The 18,241-nt window shown below is 48.0% G+C and overlaps 1 protein-coding gene across 36 annotated transcripts in view; it reads right to left on the bottom strand.

Annotated features, from left to right (window-relative positions):
* The window catches only part of SVIL (supervillin), a 635,411-nt gene that overhangs the window by 25,675 nt on the left and 591,495 nt on the right, over nt 1-18,241 (bottom strand). For all 36 annotated transcript variants that reach the window (XM_085631809.1, XM_085631813.1, XM_085631820.1 and 33 more), the window contains 2 exons: nt 15,047-15,202; nt 13,761-13,904 (listed from right to left, as the gene is read on the bottom strand). In XM_085631809.1, coding sequence (XP_085487935.1) covers nt 13,761-13,904; nt 15,047-15,202 — 300 coding nt within the window. The remainder of the gene's footprint in view (nt 1-13,760; nt 13,905-15,046; nt 15,203-18,241) is intronic.

Below are 18,241 nucleotides of genomic sequence, written 5' to 3'. Positions count from 1 at the left end.
AGTGCATGTGACCTTGTTCCCCATTTTTGTTGAGGCAAAACATTGTGGTTATGTTGTCTATATGTACCTGAACAGTTATTTCCAATGGGCACAGAAGGTCTTTGTGTCCAAGAAGACGGTCTTCAGCTCCAGCATGTTCATATGTTTCACAGCCTTTTCTGGGCTCCACAAACGCCCACCACCGTATGTCTGATGCATCTGTTGTGATGGTTATTGAGAGAGCTGGGCATTTGAACGCATTGCCCATGGTGATGTTCCTCATGTTACACATCTGGATCCCTTTGTATTTTCTCTGTGACAACTAGATCCTTCCAACTCCTGGTCCCTTGAGACCATTAACATTGAAGCCATACCTTGAGTGGTCTCATGTGCAACCTTCCTTACGGCATTAGGGGTATGCATGATACCATTATGCCCATTATTTCACCCACTGTCCTGAGTGACAGGCTGCTTCTTTTGGAAAAAGCAGAGTTTTCTCTATCACTGCCAGGATTCTACTGGTCATTGGGAGGCCCTTTGCCTCCATAGGGTTTAATTTTGCTCCCAAGACTTTTGTTTCTCCGGCACTGGGGTTGATTTCTCCATGTTTAGGAAAAAAATATATGGAGTTTCCCCATTACTTTTTATGCTATCCTGATTTGATATTTACCAGACATTAGTCAAGATCAGGTTAATCCTGGATACCTGGTCTTCAAGTGTTTTGCAGCTACTGTGAGACACTTAGTAGGAATCCTTGGCACAATTTTTATTCCAAAGGGTAAGACCCTCAACTGATAGTGTACTTTGCCCAGGATGAGCAGCAGGAAACGCTTGTGACTGTAGTTTATAGGCACAAGAAGGTAGACATTGAGATCTATGGTTTCTAGGTTGTCTCCCTTCCACAGATATGGAATAAAATTGTGCAGAATTTCTTTTTTTGTTTTAAAAAAAACTTTTTCAGCTTTATGAATCGGTTCAAAGCACATAGTATAGGTCTAAGTATTCGGCCTGGTTTTGGTACCAAAAAAACACTGAGTAAACCCTTTGACTTACCTCTTCTTTCAGGGTCCTTTCTTTGTCAGGTTTGCTTAGAAAATCCTTAAACTCCTGCAGCAAGCGCAGCATCTCCCCCTTGCTGAGAGTTTTTGCTTTTGGCCTTCATAACAGTTCTATGCAATAGCCATGTTGAATAATGCTTAGAATCAAAGTATTGGAGGAGATTATCCAACATTATTTGTATAAATACTCTGATCCTGCCCCGAAAGGGTGTGGATGGGTGGGAGGGGAGTGATGACCCTAGTGACCAGCCACTTGCTTGAGCGCCCACTCCTTGCTGAGCAACATCTCTCTAGATATTCCTCGAAAGGACAGCCTGGTGTATCAGCTGTTGTCACTGACGGCCTGCCAATCCACATCTATCAGGCAATCTTCTTTGGAACCATCTCTCCTTGAAATGGCCCGCTGAACTGTACAGCAACCTCTGGCTTTGCCGTTTCATTGTCTTTGCAGCGAGTCGTCCTCTGCTGAATCTTAATATTTTTCACCTGTGAAAAGCATACTAACTATAGCTGCTTGCTGGAACCTAGAGAGTGAAATCTTGTATGATGCCTTAGGGTCGTACCTTCACACAACTCTGCATCTACCGCAACCACTGCCAATTTCAGGCAAGTGTTAAAAAGGATCTTGTCATCCTGGATGGCAGCTTTTACCCTCTTATTGTATTGTTATGCTCTAGGAAGTTTTTACTTCATCTTATCCCACTCTTGGTAGTCATACCTGCTGAGCAGCATATTACAGTTGGCAATGCATTATTGGGAGGCAACCTACTTCCCTATTTTTTGCCTCACCATCTTCATCTTTTTGCACTTCCTTTACTGCAGGGGTCTCGTGGTAGTGGAAGCACAGGTCCTTTTGTGTGAGGTTGTGACCACAATTTAGTCTGCTGCCACATAGCCTCTGATGTAGGCAGGGTTTTTGGAAGAGTTTTCGTACTGCTCCACGTTGGTGTCATAGCTTTTGTGGAGAATGGCTCAATAAAGCACGCTATTCTTGGCTCTCGATACTGGGTAGCATTGGGAGGAACAGCTTCTTTTGCGATGGTAGTAGGGTATCTAACACACAAAAGGTGATTGAAGGAATGCTTGTAATTTGTCTAACCACTGTAAATAGCTCAGGGCAGGATTCCTGTCCATCGTTCTTTTGCCCACCATGCCAGCTCAGTCTGGACCCAGCCATATGCAAATCAGCCTAGTTCAGGCCCCTCATGGGAACGGTCAAGCCCTGACTGCCAGGCCAGGCCCTCATGGAACTGTGACAAGCAACCTAGGATCTGTTTCGCCCTAATAAGGGCTCATCTGCCAGGTATCTAAGACAAAACAAATCTCCACCTGTTCCTCCTCTAACGCCACCAGATATGTGTCTGCTGGCATTTTAACCAGGGTCATCACCACCACAAAGTCATTAGGGTGAAGGTCTGAGAGGTGTCCACCCCTTCTTCTGGGGAGTCAGTCTCAATTCTGGCATCTGTTTTGTTGACTTCAGGTCTTAAAGAAATCCTTGCTGGAACCAACCTTCAATGTCTTCTCCTCCATAGAAGGTTTCTTCGCTCTTCTTCTGGGGCTCAGGTGTAGAATACTTCAGGTGCTTCTCTCTGAAACTTCAGTAGGATGTCATAATGCTTTATGGATTTAAACTCCTTCCTCTTGAGGGTCTTCATTTTGGCCCCATCATGTGTTTATTCCTCTTAAAGTCGAAAGCTCTGTGTTCAATATCTTCCTCTTTGATGTGGTGGCTCCATTTTAATGAGGCTTTGCAGCTCAGTGTTCCTGATCCCAACCAATGGTGCCTTTCGAATGACCGACAGTCATTCTTGCTTGTGCTTGCCCTGAATCGCAGTTGTGTTTTCAGGATGTGAGTCAAGGACTTGGAGTCCTTAACCTTTGGCTCGGGCCCACTGTACCTGTGTTATTTGGCTCCTCTCCGCCTCACTGAATTTTGATGTCTTCTTAGAAACTCTCTTCTACATTATGAGGACTTCAATGACAGAACCCTCTCCTTGTGCCTTCTACATTTTCGAGAGTCTCCTGGTTGCTTAATAATGCTTAATAACCCGTGGTCTCTCAGAAAACCTTTGTCTGCTGCAAGGGTGACATGGCGTAGATGGTCCACCTTGGTTTCTTCCTCATCTTAAGGTTCCCAGGCAGAAACTATGCACACGTGTCACAGCCCTCCGAGATGTGGTACTCCTCTATGCAAAGGTAGAATACCTTGTGGCTGTCCTATGCAAACTTGTGCTATAACTTGGGACAAACGCTAAAAGGGGTATAATTCATCCCACATCATCATTTTCTGACACCCGTCGTCTATGTTCTTCTAACAACTTCTGAAAAAAAGTTGTATTTCTTGGTGGAAAAGTGAGTCCCTCAATATCAACCTTATAACCTTCAGTTTCTCTTCACGAATTTTCTGGATTGGTTGGTGATTCTTCTATGAAACTTTGGTTTTCAATCAAACACCTTCCATAGTTCAGGCTAAGCTTCCAGACCCAAAGGTGGAAAAACAAAATCTGAAGATGGCAACCACACAGAGTGGCCTCCGGGGCAGGTTTTTGGCAGCACAAAGATGACCGAATCCCAAATGGTCGACACTTTCCAAGACGGAAAAAAACAAGAGACTATTCCGGAATCAACCAATAGATGGTAGAATAACGCACCGCATGTGAATCCAGGCAAGATTCTAGTTGCAAAAACAGGCCTGTTGTACAGCGCATCATATGACTGAAAAACCCTTGACGGCAAGAAGGGAACTCAATCATTTAAAGCTTAACAGTGCTAAGGTGCACAGGGGAAAAAGCTGATCAATCTACCACAAAAGTGCATAAGCTGGCACACAGAGGGATGGCAATCTAGAAACAGAACAAGCACTGGTAAAGCCAATAGGTCATCTACGCAAGAGCTATTGGCTTTGCCAATGTCTTAGTCATGTTGTGCACCAGCACAGCTGCTGTTCAATATAGCTAAACGTTAGTGGCATAAAGGAGAATGGGGTAGAACGGCGAGGCGAATGGGGTAGAGCGGCGAGGCGAATGGGGTAGAGCGGCGAGGCGAATGGGGTAGAGCGGCGAGGAGAGTGTTAGTGATTTGCTCAAACGCTCTGTCCATCATCCCCTTTGGTATCACTTTGTTCGCCCTAAATTGGCAGGGTACGCCCAGACGTGGGTCCCTTGGTTCACTTTGCCACTGGATTCAAGATAGCCTGGCTGATGAGGGTTATGAACCCGAAACCGGTCCCAGGATGCTTGTTTCCGGACCAGGGAAGACATGGCTTGGCAGTTCAGGCTGGACTGTTCCCATGAGGCACAGAGTCAGACTGATTTGTATATGGCCATGTCTGAACTGGGGTGGTGGAGTGAGCTAAAGAATGATTATGGATTAAACCCAGATCAGTTGACTGGGGGTGAGTTTGATTTGCTTAAACGCTCCGTCCAACATCCCCTTTGGTATCGAGTGCAGCGGCAGAGTGCAGCAGCAGAGAGTGCAGCGGCAGAGAGTGCAGCGGCAGAGAGTGCAGGAGTGCAGCGGCAGAGTGCAGCGGCAGAGAGTGCAGGAGTGCAGCGGCAGAGAGTGCAGCGGCAGAGAGTGCAGCGGCAGAGAGTGCAGGAGTGCAGCGGCAGAGAGTGCAGCGGCAGAGAGTGCAGCGGCAGAGAGTGCAGGAGTGCAGCGGCAGAGAGTGCAGCGGCAGAGAGTGCAGGGGCAGAGAGTGCAGGAGTGCAGCGGCAGAGAGTGCAGGGGCAGAGAGTGCAGGAGTGCAGCGGCAGAGAGTGCAGGGGCAGAGAGTGCAGGAGTGCAGCGGCAGAGAGTGCAGCGGCAGAGAGTGCAGGGGCAGAGAGTGCAGCGGCAGAGAGTGCAGCGGCAGAGAGTGCAGCGGCAGAGAGTGCAGCGGCAGAGAGTGCAGCGGCAGAGAGTGCAGCGGCAGAGAGTGCAGCGGCAGAGAGTGCAGCGGCAGAGAGTGCAGCGGCAGAGAGTGCAGCGGCAGAGAGTGCAGCGGCAGAGAGTGCAGCGGCAGAGAGTGCAGCGGCAGAGAGTGCAGCGGCAGAGAGTGCAGCGGCAGAGAGTGCAGCGGCAGAGAGTGCAGCGGCAGAGAGTGCAGCGGCAGAGAGTGCAGGAGTGCAGCGGCAGAGAGTGCAGGAGTGCAGCGGCAGAGAGTGCAAGAGTGCAGCGGCAGAGAGTGCAGCGGCAGAGAGTGCAGCGGCAGAGAGTGCAGCGGCAGAGAGTGCAGCGGCAGAGAGTGCAGCGGCAGAGAGTGCAGCGGCAGAGAGTGCAGCGGCAGAGAGTGCAGCGGCAGAGAGTGCAGCGGCAGAGAGTGCAGCGGCAGAGAGTGCAGCGGCAGAGAGTGCAGCGGCAGAGAGTGCAGGAGTGCAGCGGCAGAGAGTGCAGGAGTGCAGCGGCAGAGAGTGCAGCGGCAGAGAGTGCAGCGGCAGAGAGTGCAGCGGCAGAGAGTGCAGGAGTGCAGCGGCAGAGAGTGCAGGAGTGCAGCGGCAGAGAGTGCAGGAGTGCAGCGGCAGAGAGTGCAGGAGTGCAGCGGCAGAGAGTGCAGGAGTGCAGCGGCAGAGAGTGCAGCAGTGCAGCGGCAGAGAGTGCAGCAGTGCAGCGGCAGAGAGTGCAGCAGTGCAGCGGCAGAGAGTGCAGCAGTGCAGCGGCAGAGAGTGCAGCAGTGCAGCGGCAGAGAGTGCAGCAGTGCAGCGGCAGAGAGTGCAGCAGTGCAGCGGCAGAGAGTGCAGCAGTGCAGCGGCAGAGAGTGCAGCAGTGCAGCGGCAGAGAGTGCAGCAGTGCAGCGGCAGAGAGTGCAGCAGTGCAGCGGCAGAGAGTGCAGCAGTGCAGCGGCAGAGAGTGCAGCAGTGCAGCGGCAGAGAGTGCAGCAGTGCAGCGGCAGAGAGTGCAGCAGTGCAGCGGCAGAGAGTGCAGCAGTGCAGCGGCAGAGAGTGCAGCAGTGCAGCGGCAGAGAGTGCAGCAGTGCAGCGGCAGAGAGTGCAGCAGTGCAGCGGCATAGAGTGCAGGAGTGCAGCGGCAGAGAGTGCAGGAGTGCAGCGGCAGAGAGTGCAGGAGTGCAGCGGCAGAGAGTGCAGGAGTGCAGCGGCAGAGAGTGCAGCAGTGCAGCGGCAGAGAGTGCAGCAGTGCAGCGGCAGAGAGTGCAGCAGTGCAGCGGCAGAGAGTGCAGCAGTGCAGCGGCAGAGAGTGCAGCAGTGCAGCGGCAGAGAGTGCAGCAGTGCAGCGGCAGAGAGTGCAGCAGTGCAGCGGCAGAGAGTGCAGCAGTGCAGCGGCAGAGAGTGCAGCAGTGCAGCGGCAGAGAGTGCAGCAGTGCAGCGGCAGAGAGTGCAGCAGTGCAGCGGCAGAGAGTGCAGCAGTGCAGCGGCAGAGAGTGCAGCAGTGCAGCGGCAGAGAGTGCAGCAGTGCAGCGGCAGAGAGTGCAGCAGTGCAGCGGCAGAGAGTGCAGCAGTGCAGCGGCAGAGAGTGCAGCAGTGCAGCGGCAGAGAGTGCAGCAGTGCAGCGGCATAGAGTGCAGCAGTGCAGCGGCATAGAGTGCAGCAGTGCAGCGGCATAGAGTGCAGCGGCATAGAGTGCAGCAGTGCAGCGGCATAGAGTGCAGGAGTGCAGCGGCAGAGAGTGCAGGAGTGCAGCGGCAGAGAGTGCAGGAGTGCAGCGGCAGAGAGTGCAGGAGTGCAGCGGCATAGAGTGCAGCGGCAGAGAGTGCAGGAGTGCAGCGGCAGAGAGTGCAGGAGTGCAGCGGCAGAGAGTGCAGGAGTGCAGCGGCAGAGAGTGCAGGAGTGCAGCGGCAGAGAGTGCAGGAGTGCAGCGGCAGAGAGTGCAGGAGTGCAGCGGCAGAGAGTGCAGGAGTGCAGCGGCAGAGAGTGCAGGAGTGCAGCGGCAGAGAGTGCAGGAGTGCAGCGGCAGAGAGTGCAGGAGTGCAGCGGCAGAGAGTGCAGGAGTGCAGCGGCAGAGAGTGCAGGAGTGCAGCGGCAGAGAGTGCAGGAGTGCAGCGGCAGAGAGTGCAGGAGTGCAGCGGCAGAGAGTGCAGGAGTGCAGCGGCAGAGAGTGCAGGAGTGCAGCGGCAGAGAGTGCAGGAGTGCAGCGGCAGAGAGTGCAGGAGTGCAGCGGCAGAGAGTGCAGGAGTGCAGCGGCAGAGAATGCAGGAGTGCAGCGGCAGAGAGTGCAGGAGTGCAGCGGCAGAGAGTGCAGGAGTGCAGCGGCAGAGAGTGCAGCAGTGCAGCGGCAGAGAGTGCAGCAGTGCAGCGGCAGAGAGTGCAGCAGTGCAGCGGCAGAGAGTGCAGCAGTGCAGCGGCAGAGAGTGCAGCAGTGCAGCGGCAGAGAGTGCAGCAGTGCAGCGGCAGAGAGTGCAGCAGTGCAGCGGCAGAGAGTGCAGCAGTGCAGCGGCAGAGAGTGCAGCAGTGCAGCGGCAGAGAGTGCAGCAGTGCAGCGGCAGAGAGTGCAGCAGTGCAGCGGCAGAGAGTGCAGCAGTGCAGCGGCAGAGAGTGCAGCAGTGCAGCGGCAGAGAGTGCAGCAGTGCAGCGGCAGAGAGTGCAGCAGTGCAGCGGCATAGAGTGCAGCAGTGCAGCGGCATAGAGTGCAGCAGTGCAGCGGCATAGAGTGCAGCAGTGCAGCGGCATAGAGTGCAGCAGTGCAGCGGCATAGAGTGCAGCAGTGCAGCGGCATAGAGTGCAGCAGTGCAGCGGCATAGAGTGCAGCAGTGCAGCGGCATAGAGTGCAGCAGTGCAGCGGCATAGAGTGCAGCAGTGCAGCGGCATAGAGTGCAGCAGTGCAGCGGCATAGAGTGCAGCAGTGCAGCGGCATAGAGTGCAGCAGTGCAGCGGCATAGAGTGCAGCAGTGCAGCGGCATAGTGTTGAATAGAATGCAGTGACGAGCCCAAGGGCGTGATGAGTGCAAGGGTGCAGAGTGTAGTGGTGATAAGTGAAGTGATACAGAGTAGAGTGCCATGGCAAAGTGGAGTGCTGCATACTAGAGAAGCGTAGAGTGCAGTGGTGTAGAGAGGCGTAGAGTGAAGTGGTGTGCAGTAGAGTGGCATAAAGAGCAGCGTCGTAGAGTGCAGTGGTGTAGAGAGGCGTAGAGTGAAGTGGTGTGCAGTAGAGTGGCATAAAGAGCAGCGTCGTAGAGTGCACTGGCATAGAGAAGATTAGAGTGGTGTACAGTTGATTTGCATAGAGTGCAGGGGGTAGAGTCCAGTGCAGTGGCGCAGAGTGCAATATGAATGGTGTGGTAGCACACTGCCATTGCACATTTTCAATTGAAATGGCCATAACATTTTCACAGACATACAGCTTTACTAATAAAACTATACAGCGCACAAATAATGTGCGAAAACATCGCCTACTGTATTGATTTGTTTTGATAATATTAAAGTGTTTGTCTCCAAAAGTCTTCAGAATTAACAAAATATGTGCTTCATTTGTGCCTGTCTAACTGATATATTCTTAAATACTTGCACAACTTAAATGTTGTGGTCTAGAAGGGGGAAAAAAAAACTCTTAAAAGTATCCAGCAAGATTGTGACATAAATCGTCTGACTTAAATCAGAGAAAGAAAAGTAAACACCAAGCTCCTTGGAAGACAGAGCTTGAAATAGGACCTCTGTCTTTGAATGCACAGCAAGAATGTTATAAGATAAGAACAAGATGTACAGGCCTGTTTACAGAAAGGCGCACTCTTCGAAGAATACAAGGAGAGGTAAAGTAAAAAGGCTTTGCTCCTTGGGAGGGATGAACTCCGGCTAGACAGCCTAAAACAGATCAAGCCAGAAAATAGAAAGCCAGAAAACAGGAGTTACAAACCACAAAGCCGATGGTAAGCAACTGACAGAATGCATTCCCAGGGAAGCTTTTTGAATGACCCCAAGATCCCTTTAGCAAACCAGACAGCTGCACTGTCTTGTAGGCTTCGACAAAAAGCTCCATGAACATCGCCAGTGCCAAGCGAATTAAAGGAAAATACAACAGTAATTTTTGATGAAAAAAACTTGTGTTAGCCTCCTCTTAACTGAAAAGTAGAAGTCTGATCTGAATCATTTACTGTTATAACTAACATTAGATATTGGCCCAACACTTGTTCCTCTAGAAGGCTGGACATTTGGACCACTATTACAAAATACAGATCAATCAATCTTTTAGCGGGCTTTTAAATGTAAAGGTTCAGTAACAAATAGAAAACATGAATTCTCCTTTTCATATGGCCGATTATCATACAATATCAAACTACAAATGAATGTTTGGCTACATCAGGGCTACTAACCAATAGTGCAACAGCGAAAGGTTCCTAAATACAAGTATGCACAAGACTCAACAGTGCTTTTAGATGCTGCTTTCTTAGACATTTTCTTATATGTATTCACTCACGTTGGGAGGTTTATTAAACTGCATCCATATCCCTGCTAACCAGGTAAAAAAATAAGATATAGACTACAGCATTAGTGAGTTGCTGTAGTACTTCCTGGCTTATATTTTGTTAACCAGAGGACCAGGGCGTCTGACCTTCCTGTACCCCACCTCTGTGGGCCATCAGGTCATCTATTACTCGTCTCAACATTCTTCAACTTCCCTTGTTGAGGGAGAAAGAGCTCAGGAACGAGGACAGCTGTCCTTTGGGAGCTGTCCTGTCATCTTGTTTGTAATGGCATATTAAGTCGCAGGGCAACTGACAAGCACTCCATCCTCTGGCACTAAACCCGTTTACAAGAAAGGTCATTACAGTTGCTTTAGTGCTTTCTGCAGATGCCACATCAATGTCTTTGACTATACCCCTTAGGCAATGTGGTGGGGCTAAGAAACACTAACCCATTTTCACAAGTCATTGGGGTACCAAAGGGGGGGAAGAGGGCGGGGGTTTGACCAAATTCACCTGCCATTGGTGAAGGAAGTAGATTAGGGAAGCAAATTCACCCCTGTACTTAATTAGACCCGGTTTGGACAGGAGTCCTCGATAAGGAGCAACCTTATGATGTAGCGTGTCATCCTGTTTGACTATTTATATCTTTTTTATGGAATACATTACTAACATTACATTAGACAACTTATTAAGTTCAATTCTAACATGATATAGCTTTACCTTTCACCTCCCATCAATATAGGGCATGTATTTTGCATGCGGTTCTCAGTTCTAAAGGAGACCCATATAGAATATACATTTAACCAAATACCACCACCCACTGCCATTCAGTGAAGGGAAGGGCATCAAGAATTCTTACGAAGATTGTGAAAAATAAATATCAGCCCGTCTTAAGTCAAGAAGGAAACTGAGGTTGAAATAGCCCTCCAAGCATAATGGGAGTGAATACATATGGTAAACACCAAAGAAGAAGCCATCTTCCCATGGGCAGGATATCCATTTCACAGGGCTAAAAGAGACATGGGTAACCCCACATGCCTTAAAGGAACGTAGGCCAATGAATATATTAAACGTTGGTTCATTAAGAACTCGCTCTGAAACATTCATGCATTCATAGGTAACCTAATTGCCAGTGCAATAAATGTCATATGGAAAGACCGCAGTAAACAAGAATTTTAATTCAAATCAAAAAATAGACTTGCAAATAAAACTGGTACAATGCTCAGTGCCTCAAGTGATCACAGAAAGAAAATAGTAGTGCATGTATATGTAATGCAAACAACTGGGGATCACCTAAGGCTCCTGGGTTCAAACTTGTGAACCCACAGTACAGTTTATGTACTGTGAGGAGCCCACTTGATCTCCTTAGAGTGTAAACATTTTGACCTAGTGATTAGTTAGGTCAACATCAGGACAAAGCCATGGCAGGGCACCAGAATAATTTGCACTAGCGCTTAGTGTTCAAATCACTAGGCAAGGTAGGCAAATTGCCCGTTAGTAAATATAGAGGGCTTAAGACACCGATAATGAAGGGATAACCATCACAGAAAAGACAGTCTTCTCCTAGTACAACAGTCACTGTCCATGGCTTATTACAAGTGCAAGTTTCAAAGGGTCAGGGACAAAACAATCCTCCCCCACATTCACGCACATACAGCACTAGACACTTGGCTTACCCCACCAAAATGAATGCATGGCCATGAAAATACACCGAACCATGAAAAGTGCTGACTGGAGGCAAGCACAATGTTACGGTTAAATTTGGTGCACTTCTATTCAGTGGATTTGGAATTCTTTACAGCAGAAGTCACCTACGGGGATTTGCATTCTAAATGGAAAAATCACTGGTTTTGGGATCCTCTATTTAACTCCTACCAAACCTAGCACAGTGGGAGCTTTATTTTCGAAGGCTCTGCCTCAAGCTGGTCACAAACTGGTGATGAGAGTCAAAACTATTAAAGGTGGGTGTGAACACATATATACATATACCAAACATATACACACACACACACCTTCGATTGCGTTACTTCCTTGGAATTTCTCCCATAAACGGGCACGGACCACCAAATCAGTGCAAAAGTTGTATTATTATGAAACTGTTTTGTTTTGACTTATACTGGGTGCTCCCTTGTGTAGGGATAAAGCTATACCTTTCTGAAGAGCTCTAATGTAAGCGAAACACATGTCAGGGGTTGCTTTTATTCATTTCTGGTTGGCTTGGATTGTATTGTACCACTCCAAAGCTGTAATACAGTGCCTGGAGTGGTAAAAGGCTTTGGCCATTTTACAGCCCGGCATGGATAGCAGTGTGCTAATCCTATGCTTAAAGACTTTGCCATTTCTACAGCAAAGGACTTTGTCCCTTTCAATCTCGGCGTGGATGACACTGTGCTAATCCTATGCTTAAAGACTGATAGAAGAGCAGACATTTAAGGTGAGCCAATTTAGAGTGTCGCTGGTGTTGAGCATGCTCTACATTAGAGCTGCTTTCCACCTAAACTTGAGAACTACTCAGTGTTCTCTGCTTCTATTTTTTTGCATAATCTATGCGTCACTCTATGCCTGAAAGGGTTTTGTGTGTGTGTGTATATATATATCTATATATCTATATATATATATATATATATATATATATATATATATATATCCAAACACAAAGGGGCCTGCTGTAGAAAGAGCCCACACCAGGTCGATCCATTGCCAAACAATTTTATTGAAGGGTGTATATATATTCACTTAAAAAACCATAGGTTTCACACAAGTTATAGTTAGCTGTACATTTCACTCGTAAAAAAACAATGAAATTCCACGTTATAGTTAGATCAGGTAACTATAACTTGCGCGACCACAATAAACTGCTGATGACGTGACATATTACATCACTTCTGACATGGTCAGTGACATCACTCATGACATCAATGATGACATCTGAAATGACAGTGTGCATTGCGGTCGCGCAAGTTATAGTTACCTGATCTAACTATAACGTGGAATTTCATTGGTTTTTTACGAGTGAAATGTACAGCTAACTATAACTTGTGTGAAACCTATGGTTTTTTTAAGTGAATTTGCAAGGTTTTTTAAATGCTAATTCCCAACTATAACGTGTGTGAAACCTATGGTTTTTTTCAGTGAATTTGTACGTTTTTTTAAATGCTAAGTTATGTATTTATTTCTAATTTTTGCACGCACGGTGCGCTTTGCGCACCATGCGCGCGCTATGGGCACTCTGTGCGCTTCCCGCACCGAGCGCCCACGTTGCGCATTTCGTACCGTGCACGCCTCGCCATTTTTTACAAAATATCAATTGTTTTTTCCTCCCTTGGGGGTCCTTAGATTTATATATTAAATGTGATTGTTAATTTTTATTTTTTTATTTTTTTTTACCGTACGCGTACGGTAAGCTTACCGTACGCGCACCCCGCGTTTTTTTTTCAAATTATTAAATTTATTTTTCATACTTTTTGGTCCTTTGTGAACCCCCTGACGAACGCTAGGGGGTCTGTAACTCTATTCGTTGCCCCCTTTTCATGTTATCAGCCTTTGTTTTTCAGTGCGAGAGACAGAAAATGGCGGCCGATACTTTCTGATTTCGACCGATTCGAATGTTTACAGTCATGTAACCACCAATCAGAATTGAGCTCGCGCACGGCACCGTACGCGTACGGTAAGCTTACGGTAAGCGCACGGAGCGCGCTTACAGATATATATATTGATTTAAATGCTATTTTCTCAGGACCTACTGAACAGATTTACACCAGACCTGCAAAAGGCACATCCTTGACCTGAGGACTACCTCTCTGCCAAATTTCCAGTAATTCTGTTCAGCCGTTCGGGCTGTAGCTCGGACTAAAGGTCCTATGGGAAAATGCATGGGGAAAACGTGTTTTGGGACCCCCCTTTTTTCTCAGCCCCCGCTTGACGAATCCCCCCGAGACTTTCATGGTAGGAGCGGAGCGTAGCGCCCCATTAGTTTTGAAAATTTTGCGACGATTCGTCGACCGGCGCCAAAGTTATTCCAAATAGAATGTTGCGGATTTCCTATGGAAACACGGTCCTAACTATAACTATCTACTGGCGACCGCCAGTAGATTATATATATATATATATATATATATATTATATACACACACATACACACACAGACACGCACAGACACTCATATGCATACATACATACTACACATATTCACACTACACATTAAACACACACGCCAAAATGGGTCAGATCCTTATTCCCATCATGCACTTTTGCACTGCATACCCTGAACATCCTTAGGCTAAACATCCTCAACATTCGGCCTGTACTTCAACGCGAGACTATCCTTCAATATACACAACACATACTATGCACACCAACTAGGTATGCCAAGTGAAAATATGCATTACCTTTGCAGTATTGAAGCACCGTCTCCATGGCACATTTTCGATCTGTATCCCATCGAATCCGAGCAGATCCAGCTATTGTATTCTCTGTAGCCCACCAGCCTTGCCAAAGATACACTTCATGGTGATTATCAACTAAGAAAAGTGCTATGATAAAAAGACAAAAACAGTCTTAAAGAGGACCTCCATTTTAATTATCACAATATGCATTGTTCTTGGTGTGTGTCTAGTAATTACAAAACATTAGATCTTACTTTCAGCAATTAAAGAGGACTTTCATGAACTATTCTAAATACTAATTGCAATGATGAGTAAGAGCACTTCAACCTGGCACTTGCATTCTTGACATTACACAAAAGGCACATAGGTTTGTATATTAAATGCACCGTTTTGTTTATTACTGGCTCTTTAACAGGCAAATGGCCATGGCTTTTTGATGGAGGTTGTCCATTACGTAAACCTTAAGGTGCCCATAAGGGGGCTCTGATGGACCAGACTATCTTTTAGCCTTCTGGATTGAGAGAGCACATTACTAAGTAAAATGTGCAAGAAGTGTCAGATTTTATCATTCAAAAACTGAGGAATGTTTCTAGAGACTATATAGCAGGCTACCTTAAATAGATCTAGTTTTGCTCCTGGAAGACAAGGGAGTGCAGAGTAGTATGAGGTTGAGCCATCTAAATTGTTGATAGTTCATGAGAGAGTTCCTACAAGACGGGAACCTATGCTTGCTGTAACTGAATAAAAGAACTTTAGTATGTCAAGCTACCATGTTCAGGTGCTATATCAAAGAGCTTCAACTACTCGTCGGGGGTAGTAAGCATTTATAAATACAATTACAATATTCAAACCTCCAGTTCTATATATAAAGATGCAAGTCAGGATTCTCTACTTTGATGACAAAGGCCAGAGGAACTGCCTGAGCTAAAAGTGCTGCTGGGAATATTACTGCAGTTGTGACAGACAAAGCAGTAAACACTTTTCTGAAGTTTTTAGGATGAAGCTACTCATCCGATATGGTTACATCTGCAGTCTAATTAATGTTGCATTTTAACATGTGCAAATCTCAGAGTTTGATCCTTATGGTTGAAATAGTTTGACAGGTTGCATGAAAACCTCTAAACAAAGAAATATGGGTTATGGCTGCTTTTCTTTGTCTTACCCCGCATGTATACTACTATTAAAGTTTATTGTTCAAGCTTTTAGCATAAACACATGATATTTCCTTAGAAACACTTACTAGCATAGAATACTTAACGTAATTTTTATCCAAACTTTTTTTTCTATACCTGGCTGGGGGGCAGTATAGAGATCTTCTTGAAGGAATGGCATAGAATTTACAACAGTGGGAAGTCTTGAAGGATACATGTATTCTGTAGCCGAAAAATCGCCTGACGAGCTACTGAGGATGAACAGACGAGGAGTGAAGTTAAATTTTCCAGGATCTAGAAAAATATTTAAGAAAAGAAATGTAAGCATCAAACTTCTTTCAACCCATATATCACTTCTCCAGATCTACATGTCTCAACTTTATTTCTAAAAAGTGCTAGGCCAAATGAGCATCAGGAGTATGTAAACACGTATTTAAAATACAGCAACGCAACGCATCAGCATTTTTGGACCATAAGCCACAGTGAATATGGAGACTATGTTCCGGACTAAAAGAAAGCACTTTTGCAGACTCAAACCCACAAACCAGGAAGGCCTTCTATACGTCCTTTGAAGAGTAATTACAAACCCTAAAGTGCAGAGTGTTTTTAAAGCACAAGTTACTTACTTGTGTAACGATATATCTGTAAGAGACATTAGTGATAGATTCCTTACCTTAGAATATCCCCAGGCGTCAGACTGGATCCAGAAAGTTTATAAGCAGTACCCCTGCACGTCGGTAGGTGTCATCGTGCGGCACCATGTACGCCGCTGGCGTCGTAGTCGCCGAGAGGACGTCATCGGCGTTACTTAGACGCGCCCACGCGCGCGGACGTCAGTTCTGAACACAACTTTCCGCGCCAGGAACGCAGAGTCATGCCAGAGACAGACTACTGGTGCAATAGAACTAGGGCCCCGAAAGGGATGACCTGAACCCTAGAGACCAGTTCGCAGAACTGGGAAAATGAGCGGGTGGTAAGAAATCACTAACTAATGTCTCTTACAGATGTATTGTTACACAAGTAACTTGTGCATCTGAAAGAGACATGTTAGTGATAGATTCCTTACCTTAGAACACATACCCAAGCAATACCAACCCCGGTGGTAGGTCTGCGAAGTGAGATTACACCAGAAAGTCAGAGAACCGAACGGCCAAAGAAGCCGTCTCTCCGGGATTGACTGTCAAGGCAATAGTGCTTAGTGAAAGTATGCAACGAGGCCCACGTGGCAGTCTGACAGATGTCTTGCAGTGGGACACCGCGTCCCAATGCCGTAGTAGCCGCTGTTGGCCTGGTGGAATGGGCGCGCAACCCTACCGGAGGCTCCTTTTTAGCCAAAGAGTAACAGGCTTGAATACACTAAACAACTCAGCAGGAGATAGTTCTCTTGTGCACAGCCCGGCCTTTCTTGGCACCCACGTAGCCAAAGAGCTGGTCATCCACCCGGAACGGTTGTGTGCAGTTGAGGTAGAATGAATGCGCACGTCTTGGGTCCAGACGGTGGAGCCTCTCTTCCTCTCTGGAAGGGTGCGGAGGCGGAAAGAAAGTGGGCAGAGGGACAGTTTGCCCAAAGATGAAAGGCAGTGACTACTTTTGGTAGAAAGGAGGGACGTGGCCGAAGCACAACCTTGTCCGGATGAACCGCCAGGAAATGAGGTTTGCATGAAAGAGCCTGGAGTTCACTCACGCGCCTAGCGGAGGTGATAGCCACTAGGAAGACAGTTTTCAAAGTCAATAACCTTAAAGGACAGTTATGAAGAGGCTCAAAGGGAGCGCACATTAAGTATGTGAGAACCAGGTTCAAGTCCCACTGAGGTATAACAAAAGGAATAGGCGGGAAATGTGAGTAATGCCTTCAAGAAATCTATGGACAACAGGGGACTTGAAAAGAGGCCTGATCAGGCAGCCTGAGAAAGGCTGAAAGAGCAGAAAGGTATCCCTTAATAGTGCCCAGAGCAGAGCCCTGCTGGTCCAAAGATAGAAGGAACAATAGGACCTCAAAGGGGATCTACAGCTTTCGCTGTGCACCATGCCACAAATTTATTCCACCGGCAGGCATATACCGTTTTAGTTGAGGGACGCCTGGCTGCCAGAATCACATTACAGACTTCAGGAGGTAAGTCAAAAGGAATCAACTGTCGCCGCTCAATCTCCACTCAAGGAGTTGGAGGCTGGACAGGTTCGGGTGGAGAACCGCCCCCTGCTGCTGCGACAGCAGATCCTCCTGAAGAGGTAGTCGGACAGGGGAATCCACGCTCATACTGAGTAGCTCGGGATACCAAACTCTTCGAGCCCAGTCCGGCGCCACAAGAATGACTAGGGCCCGGTCACGTCTGATCTTCAGCACTCTGGTTTTCCCCACTTGTGAAAGAGACCTTGCACCACCTCCGAGTGAAGATGCCATTCGTGATCCAGCATGCTCCGGCGGCTCAGTTCGTCCACCCTGGCGTTCAAAGAACCTGCCAAATGTTGAACCACCAGGCGAATGCCCTGGCGTTCCAGCCATGTCCAGAGGCGCAGAGCCTCCCGACATAAGGTCCACGACCGCACCCCAGCTTGCTTGTTGCAGTACCACATGGTGGTGGTGCTGTCTGTGAACACCTGCACTACTCTCCCCTGGACAGAGGGAAGGAATGCTTTCAGTGCAAGCTGGATCGCCCTGAGCTCCAAAAGATTGATATGGAGCTTGGACTCCGCCGGAGACCAGAGGCCTCTGAGCTCCGCCTCTCCCATGTGGCTACCCCATCCCAGGAGGGACGCATCCATCACCACTGTGTGCTATGGTTGGGGAAGGGAGAGTGCCGCTGACCCAACGCTGGTCCGTGAGCCACCACTGCAAGTCTTGTGCAGTGCCTTCCGAGATCTGGACGTAGTCTGACAGGTTTCCCTGATGCTGCGTCCATTGGAACTTCAGGTCCCACTGCAGAGCCCGCATATGCCATCTGGCATGATTGATCAGCAGGATGCAGGAGGCCATGAGGCCCAGCAGCCACAGTGTCTTCCTGACCAAAACCCAGGACAAGGGCTGAAAGATCGGAATCATAGCCCAAATGTCCTGGACTCGCTGTTCGGGAGGATAAACCCGAAACAGCACCATGTCCAGAACCGCTCCGATAAAGAGGAGCTTCAGAGAGGGAATCAGATGCAACTTCGGCACATTGATGGAGAACCCCAGCAAATGCAAGAGGTCGACCGTAGTCTGGAGGTGGGAGATAACTGCCTGGGGCGAGCCCGCCTTTAACAGCCAGTCGTCGAGATAGGGGAAGACTGAAACCCCTTATCTGCGCAGATGAGCTGCGACCACAGCCATCACTTACATGAACACCTGAGGGGTGC

This window comes from Triturus cristatus, chromosome 10 (assembly GCF_964204655.1).
Source record: "Triturus cristatus chromosome 10, aTriCri1.1, whole genome shotgun sequence".
Taxonomy (NCBI): domain Eukaryota; kingdom Metazoa; phylum Chordata; class Amphibia; order Caudata; family Salamandridae; genus Triturus; species Triturus cristatus.
This window is presented reverse-complemented; position numbering and strand designations above follow the sequence as displayed.